Source organism: Fulmarus glacialis, unplaced genomic scaffold (assembly GCF_000690835.1).
Source record: "Fulmarus glacialis isolate BGI_N327 unplaced genomic scaffold, ASM69083v1 scaffold21695, whole genome shotgun sequence".
Taxonomy (NCBI): domain Eukaryota; kingdom Metazoa; phylum Chordata; class Aves; order Procellariiformes; family Procellariidae; genus Fulmarus; species Fulmarus glacialis.
The window spans coordinates 9884-18746 of record NW_009211583.1 but is presented as its reverse complement, the minus strand read 5'-3'; the positions used below and the strand labels follow the sequence as shown (position 1 = coordinate 18746).

The 8863-nt window shown below is 42.4% G+C and overlaps 1 protein-coding gene across 1 annotated transcript; it reads left to right on the top strand.

The window, feature by feature from the left end:
- Positions 1-946: 946 nt before the first annotated feature.
- Positions 947-8046, top strand: ROPN1L (rhophilin associated tail protein 1-like). The gene is made up of 5 exons (XM_009577598.1): positions 947-1099; positions 3192-3315; positions 3487-3648; positions 6064-6239; positions 7983-8046. The coding sequence occupies exons 1-5, from the start codon at positions 969-971 to the stop codon at positions 8044-8046; spliced, it is 657 nt and encodes a 218-aa protein (XP_009575893.1). The 5' UTR covers positions 947-968.
- The last annotated feature ends 817 nt before the right edge of the window (positions 8047-8863 follow it).

Here is an 8863-nt window from a genome sequence, read left to right as displayed (position 1 = left end):
GCAGCTGTGCTCCTGTTCGGCTCTGGGCCGGTGGGTTGCTGTCACCCGCCGCTGGGCGAGTCGCATCGGCGTGCGCGAACTTGTTGGTTTTCGCCTGGTACCCAGAGACCCGGGGCCGGGTTTGGATGCGTGAGCGGAAAGATGGAAAATAAGAGCAAACAGGAGGTGAGAGGGATTAGATGGACCTTTGTGTTTAGCGAGAGAGTAGCCCGCCTTAGAGCACGGGCGGCGGGCATTGCCGTGGCCTGACAGCGAGGAGTTGGGAAGGCTGGCTGACCCGGCTGGGGTGCCTTTGCTCGCTGGGTGTGTGTACGCACGGGAGCCAAACCTGCCTGCAGAGCTGTGTGAGGAAAGTGCAGTGCGTAATTGCAGCATACGTGAGCGTTTTGTTCATCGCTGTAATTTTTTGATGTAGAGCCTGCCAGGAGCATAAATCAGTGACGTTTTGCTGCCGTGTTTTTTGAATGCGTAGACACACTAGAAACTTGGCAATCCGCGTACTCTAGCTTCTGTACAAAAATGACAAGACTCTCCTTTGCTTGCAGTAGTGAGTTGTCAACATAGCTAGCTTTCACCTGGGCAAGTTGGTGTGATTTGTCTGGACTGCCTGCTTTACAAATCCGTATTGTGGGAGGTTTGAGGAGAAAAATCTGTTTAAAACTATCTAAAGATACCTGTTAAAGTAGTAGTTCTCCTCAGCCAGAGCTGTGGTTGGTGTCCAAGCTCCAGTCTTTTGCTCGGTGTTGCCATCAAGTTTAAGGTTTTCAGAGACTCGCAGTGCTGGTCTGTTTACCCGTCTGAGTTTGTCAGTTCTCCAGTAGCCCCCGCAGTCGAGTAGGACAGGAGGGAGTTTGGGTGCAAGCATTGTTCCCCCCATATGTGCACACAATTTTTCATTCACATTCTGCATCTGTGAACTGCTGTTTTATTATTTCTTCCAGGTTCTTGCCACTGAACACAAACAGACCATGCCTCTTCCAAATACCATGTTTTGTGCTCAGCAGATCAAGATCCCCCCTGAGCTACCTGATATCCTGAAGCAATTTACTAAAGCTGCTATTAGGACTCAACCTCATGATGTTTTGCAGTGGGCAGCTGCGTAAGTAGGATGTTCACATAATGATGTAGCACTATGTGCGTGGACCCACAAAATCTCACTGCTCCTGTTTATTGTACAGTGGAGTGGAGCTGGCTTGAATATTAAACCAGCCTGTGTATTGCATATGCGCTTCTGTGCATTAATGCAGCATGTGAGCCTTTTAAAAATAGTGTAGTACTTGATTTATTTTCTGTTTCATTGAGTTTTAGGACTGGTGTATTTCTGGAATAGTTTGATTTCCATATAAAAGAATGCTCCTTAATTTTTTTGTTGTTATTAATTGGTCTGTCCTTTAAGACCAAAGAGGTCCTTTAAGATTTTAAAAGACCAAATGTTTTTTTTTTTCCCTCTCATGTGAAACTTAATTCAGTTCTTGGAATTTAAAGGAAACCTAGAAATAGCTTTCTAATTCTTAAGCTTGCCTAGGTTTCTTTTTTGTTGCTGTTATTGTTTCCAGGAACAAAATTAAGGAATATCCTTAAATGTTGCTGAAATGGGAAAAGAGCCTGAAAAGTCGTGACTTCTAGGTGACAGTCCACATAATAAATCTGTTATCGTAAAGTTGGTTTAAGATATTTAAATGTTTCTTCTTCTTTAAGTTCTTTTTTTTCTTTTACCTCAACCGCTCACTATCATTTTTTCCTGTCCTACAGTTTGTGTGGACAAGCTCTTGAAAGGTGTCTGAGATGTTCTCAACTGGGGGGATTAAAAAAGTCCATGCTGTGTATGTGAGGGAGGGAAGGCAGTTAACAGAGCCAGGCTGGAGTCTGGCTAGTCCATGAAAAAGAAAAAAACCTGAAGCTGAATCGCTACAGCTGCAGTGTTGGAGAAAGGTAGCAGGAACATCTTAAAACGGCGTGGCGTTTCTTAGGAATGTGATGGAGGTGGGGTGCGCGTACCTCTGGGCGATGGATGTGCAGGGAGCTCGCCCCAACCGAGCAGTCGGGAGCAGCAGCTGCCGGGTGGCTTGAGCCTGCTGGGACGTGGGGCTGGTGAGAGCAGGGGCAGCGCAGCACTGCTGCGGACACACTGCCGGCCAGACCCCAACCTCTGCTTAACATTAAAATTAAAGATCACACTAGCTCGGTCAGAGGAGACCCCGAGGATGGGTGATCCCCCCTGCTGCTGGTCGCGCACCCCCTTCTGGAATATGCTCTGCTGCGAGAGCAAGGTCTGGGCCTGGGAGCCACGCGAAGCAGAGCAAGGCTGTGGTTTCACGTGCGCTGCCAGTGTTGTAATGCTTGTCAATAATCAGATGGGGAAACGGATCCGGCTGAAAAATAGCCCAGGTGTTATATGTACATACATACCGTGCATCTATTTCTATACAGTTGCACTACTTCAGTTCTGCAGTGCTGCTTGCTGTGCCTTTTGGCAAGTATTTGCACACCATGGGATAGCCTGGGCATGGACATGGACCCGGGCAGATGGTGGAGGGTGAGTGGAGAAACCCTTAAGACGGACCTGCTATTGACCGAATGAAAACTAAGGTTTTTTGCACCGTTCAGATTGCTGGCCAGTTATGGCAGAGGTGGTTGCTATTGAGGTGGTGGTAGCCTTGTAATTAAAAGGATGTGCATCTAATTCCCTTTCTGCGCTAGTCTTAAATTTTATTTTGGAGTGGACAGAAATAGCAGAAACGCTGATGAGAGAGTTGCAGGCTAAATAGCTAGTCATGCTTTTTGGGTAGCATGAGGGGAATGTTAAACCCTGAATAGCCCTAAGGTGCTCGTCAATCTAATGGGAAAAGCCTGTGATTTGGTTTGCAAGCCCACTCTGATGTTAATAAATCACTCTCTGCCTTTGCCAAGAAGGGCTGAGTATATCATGCACAAAATAAGGTAAATGCCTTAAGAATTATTAGAGTTGTAAAAAGGAGTGTGTAAAGTCTAAAGATTGTGGTTTCCACTAAAAAGAAAGGTGGTACCTGGGCGCGGGGAGATGGGAGTTGGGCGGGCGGGCAGCTTGCCGAGCGGTGTTGCTGTTGCGCGGGAGCGTGCGGATTCATCCACTGAACTGTAAGAGCATTTACTTCTGTGCAGCTTGTAATGGCCATGGGCATTGAAGTGTGTTGCTCTTCCCATTCGCTTAGGTATTTTTCAGCATTGTCAAAAGGTGAGCCCCTTCCTGTGAAGGAGAGGATTGAAATGCCTTTAGCAACAGAGAGAACAGATGTTGGTTTGACCCCAGGACTCCTTAAAATCTTGCACAAACAGGTACAAACCGGCCTTTATCAAACGCACAATGCTATCGAGGAATGCTGATGTGTTGGGGATGGTTGGGGAAACTGACTGTCAAGTATTTGATGCATTTTGGGGAGGGACTGTGTTCTTAGTTTCATTCTGGTTTTCGGAGTTCTTACTGTGGTACCATGATTTCGTTTAAAGCTTTCTCCCAAAGGCATGGTGAATGTTGCAGAACTGAAGGAAAAATGGAAGGACTTGGGTTTGCCAGCGGAGCAACTGAAAGCTATCCTGCAGTTGGATGACTTTGGCGAGGAGGTGGAGTGGATGAAGGTTCTGGCACTTGGGTGCAGCGTGCTCGGCGGGGTATGTTCACAGCAGGAGCCCTCGTATCCAAACGCAAACGGTCATATACGATCATATATGAGGTAGACCGTAGAACAATTAATGCAAATGGACTTTGGGGAATGGTGGTTGCTTTTGCAGCAGCTGGCAAAGTGGCTTGCGTGCTTACTTCTGTTCCCCAGCAGTTTTTGGTCAGGAGCTTAACCGGAAAGAGGCCTAAGTCCTCAGGTTACTGGGATGGCAGTAGAAGAGCAAGCATGTCCACAGGGAGCTTGGGCCATGAGGGAGAGGATGATAGAGGAAAGATGCTTGTGGCGTGAGTGTAAATGTCCACGGAGGAGAACTGGAGGGAGAAATTAAAACATCAATTTTTAATTGATTGTGTAGTCAATTAAATTTTCACAGAAGCAATTAATGTTACTAAATCTACATTTAATTCCTTTAATGTCAGTAATAAAATCTCAGCAGAGCATTTCATCAGAATGAGAGATTATAAAATTCACTAAGCTGATGTTCTTATGAAGTATAATATTTTTAATGACTTCTACAGTAGGGAAGAAGCGGTACTAAAAAGAAAATACATGTTAAATAATACTTTGAGAATGTTGCAGTATCTGGAAGCCCTGAATGTTAACCTGGCCTGGCGATGCAATCATGTATATATATATTTATTCATTTCAACTGTGTATTTCTTGATTCCAATCCCCCTCCCAACAAGATTTTGTAGTTTGGGTTCTTTTCTTCATTTTAAAAAAGTAACAGCAATGTTACTTATTTAAAAAAAAACAAACAAAAAAAACCCCAAAACCAAACCAAAAACGGAGTCACAGGAATATAATTCTGGTGAAGCTGGACAGTCTACATATACCTCCATCTATGCATCCTTTCAAATATTAAGTGAATGATTGGATTTCTGCTCTACATATTGAAACCTAAACTTAAGTTTCTAAACTAGAGAGGAAGATGCACACAAGAAATTTACGTTCATTTTCCTGCAGCTGTAAATTGTGTTCATAGTTGAATAGGGTCATGGGTGAGATGCAAGAGTAGACAAGTTCGAGTTTCTTAAAAACACTAGTCATCTGAAGTTTCTTTCTGTAAAGCACTGGTGTGTATTTACAGCCTTGGAGAAACGACCACACGAGTAGCCTGCTAAACTGCCTTTGACAGGTTGGGGAATCGATGTGAATACCTTTGCTGCGCTGTGAGAGCGCGAGTGCGAGTGGCAGCTTGGAGCAGCAGGAGCCGGAACTGCAGCAGAGGGGTAGCAAACTGCGGAGGGTAGAGTCTGCCGTTGTGTAGGCAGCTGCCTCCCCTTCCCCACAGAGGCCTCCCAGGGGAGGAACTACCTTAAGTAAAACTGTTAAGGGATTATAAACTGACACTTCTCTGGCCTGTGTTCTAGATCTTGAACAGATACTGCATTTCTTTTAAATATTGCTGTTCTGCTGTTAGGAAATACATATTTTTTACAAAGTCATTGCTTGCTTATTAGTGAAGAGGTAACGATAAATTTTGAAAAAGTTACAGCAAAAATATTACTACTTGGGTTAAAAAAGGCCCATGTGGGGGTTTTTTGGTGTGTGTTTGGTTCTTTGGTTTAATGGCATCCAACCAGTCTTTGACTCAATGAAGCTCAATGCTGAACTGCTGAATTTTTCCACACGTTTCCCATATAGCTTAGCATGCATAGGGCACTGGATTATAGACATTGTCTTGAATAATGGATTTTTTTAAAGTATATTTGGAATTAATACTTTGAGGCATGTTTGTTCTAAAGGGAACTCAGACGTTATTTGGCTTTGACTAAAACTGAAACATTCTTGAAATGCTTTTTGCCTCAATGCTTTTTCTACTAACTACTAAAATGGAACTTGTATACAAATAGGGAAAACAGTAAATATCAGCATTCCTAAAAATTAATATCATACTAATATTATGTTATAATAAAAAAATCATCAAAACCATATGAATTTTCTGGGGTTTGTAGATTTGTCTGTCTTTGCTGCTGAGAATTCCTTTAGATCCATTGAGATAAGAAATACATATGCATACATATGTATATATACATACACACCACACGCACACACACACACATATACATATATAGCTAGGTATAGCGATGTTTGAGCTTTGACAGAATAGAGCAATTTGGCCATATTGGCGATAAGGCTCAGACTACCCTGTGCAATCTTAAAACATCATGGGATTCTGGTATTTTTTACTCCTGTTGCTACTAGAACTTCATTATTGTTTCTATCCCTGGACCTGCACTGGAGGGTGAATTTGGGGTTGAAAGCTAGGTAATGATGATAAAGCCTTTGTCTCATTTACACTCACTTTCAGTGGCTTACAGTGTGGATTTTGTCATGGTATGCAAAGGATGTTCATGGCTCTGATACTGTTCCTTTCATTTCTTGACCGAACCCTCTACAGTCCTTACTGAGTTCAATGAAACACGCCTGCGAAATCTTAACAAGGGACCCAGAAGGTGGAGCAGCTCGCGTTCCCTTCGAAACATTCTCATTCTTGTACTCCTATTTGGCCAGTATCGATGGAGAGATACCGAAGGAGGAAACTGAAGCATTCCTCCACAGAATTAAAGAACAAGCGTAAGTAAAAATCCATACATGTAATTTGAATGTATGGATCACCTCTGGATTCTCCATAAACCTTTAATTTCAGCTGAATAGTCTATCTACTTCGGGCGTAGCCGCAACGACAGGAGTAAAGGTTGACTAAGGTTATATTGAAAGTGTACATAGTTATTTTTTGTTAAGTGGTCAACACCGGGGTTTGAACTGTTAAATGATAAATTATTATTTAGCCATCTTTCTTTGAAATATTGAAGTCACTACCTGGTGGTATAATTTTCCCTGTAGGAAGCAATTATATACAGGTTTGTATCATCTGCATATTACTGGTACTGGAACCGGCAGCATCTTATGGGCTGCTCTTTTGATTTAACATAGACCATAAATCAGAGAGAGAAACTGGGAGTCCCCACTTGAAGTCTGAAGTTTCTGTCATGTTTCTCCTGAATTACTTCTCCCTAGAAATTTTGTTGGGGAAATATTTACTGTATGCTTGGTCTTCAATGGTTTGGCTCTTCAATTTTCATAGTATTAGCTATGGTAAATTGTCTTTCCTAGAATGGTCTTAAGTGTTTGTTGCCTTCAGCGGATATAAAGGACAAAGGCAGGACATAGTCCCACCTACAGAGTTCATCTTGTTTTGCTATTTGTACCAAGTTGGGGTGGTTGGGTACATTTCTAGTCTGTTGTGTTTCTCTTCCTGCTTGCCCTGGGGTTGGCTTTATGGTTTGGTGTCAGTAAGCCATGAACTGACGCAGCAGGAGATGTGTAGGTTGAAGGTTAAGCAAAACTCACTGTGTGGCTATCCATTTTGCTGTCAACGACAGCTGTGTTCAGGTCTTTTCTGTGCTGTTTTGTAATCTTTGGCTTCATAATGAAGAGGCAATCCCGTTCTCACCTCTTGACTTCATCGAGTAGTTTGTTATCAAATTATGGTTTCCCCCAATATTATTAGGTGTCCTTCTTACAGGATTGGGTAGAGAATATGCTGTTGATCAATAGGGTATTCACATAATTTGGCTGCCTTTTTCGTGAGCGCACCAACACTATTCTGTTGCTTTAGACAAATGGTTTATCATATTTTTGTCAACTTCTACAACAGCAAAAACTTAAAATTCATAGGCTTGTGCTAACAGCTCTGCTAACTAGGCCTAACTCATGCTAACTGCTACAGGTGAAAATCTCATCTCTAATAGACTTGGTTATGTGAAGTCTTGCACCCACAAAATTCAGTGTCAAAACTCGTAACTTTTTAGCAGATGGAGGAAAGGATCCATCACGATACGCATATATTCCTGCTAGAATTAGCATGGGATTAGCATTAGGAATGTATGAAAAATCCAGCTCTCAGTGATAAACTCCCACACATTTTATCCATAGTCACGCATAGGTCACACAAAATGGACTTATTTTTAACCAATTTTGAAAGATCCGTAACAAGCTTGTCCTCCCAAGTGCTGCCTACATGGCATGTTTGCAGACAGATACTGACTTTTCCTACCATCTATCTGGAATTGGTCTTTCTGTCTTAGATTGCTACCAGCTCCGTGTACACGTGAGCTCAAAAATGTACGAGCACACAGATGAACTGATTTGTTTTGTCATTACAGTTACCAGATTGACAATTTTTAGTACGAACCTCTTTTTAATCACACCACTCTTGCTTGCAATTAATATATCCCTCAATTGTATCTTGTCCAACACATTAGGATTTACCATGTTAAAGTGTTGTTCTAAAACATCTGGTTTATTCCTTTCCAGTGACCAACAAACTGGCATGGTGCTGCTCAGAAACTTTCTGACCCAGCCCTCAACACTGTTTTGATCAAGCCTACTCTTCAGCACCAGGTGAGAGGGAAGAAAAAAAAAGAAGTAAATATGTGCAAGAAAATAATTTGTGTTCAAAGGACTGTTATTTGCACATTACAGTACACTAAGATCCTCTTCTCTGGCACTTCCTTTTCTTTATCCCAGTCTTGAAATGGCCCTTCAGTGGATGTTAATTGAATACATGGTTATACTGTTCTCCAGCCTCTCAAATACTGATGCTCACACCCAGGGAGTGATACCTTCACTCATTTGCTTATATTAAGTAAAATGTATTTTGTTATGCATCTTCCTATCTATACTTCATAAGTGATTGTAAGAAAAGAAGTAGAACACAAAATTCAATTTATAGAACATTGGACAGCTATAATTGGCGCATTTCTCATTATGCTTCTGGATAGCACTGACTTTTTGCCCTGGTTTCGGCTGGGATAGAGTTAAATTTCTTCCTAGTGCTGTGTTTTGGATTTAGTATGAGAAGAATGTTGATAACACACTGATGTTTTCAGTTGTTGCTAAGTACCTTGCTAGTCAAGGACATCCAGCTTCCATGCTCTGGAAGCTGGGAGGGAGCACAGCCAGGACAGCTAGCCCAGCTGGCCAACGGGGTATTCTATACCATGTGACATCATGCTCAGTATATGAATAGTAGGCGTGCTCCAGGAAGTAGCGATCGCTACTTGGTTAGCGGTCAGCGTGGGTGGTGAGCAATTGCATTGTGCACCACTCATTTTGTATGTTCTATTTTTTTTTTTCTTTCCCCTTTTCTATTCTATTAAACTGTCTTTATCTCAACCCACGAGTTTTTCTCACTC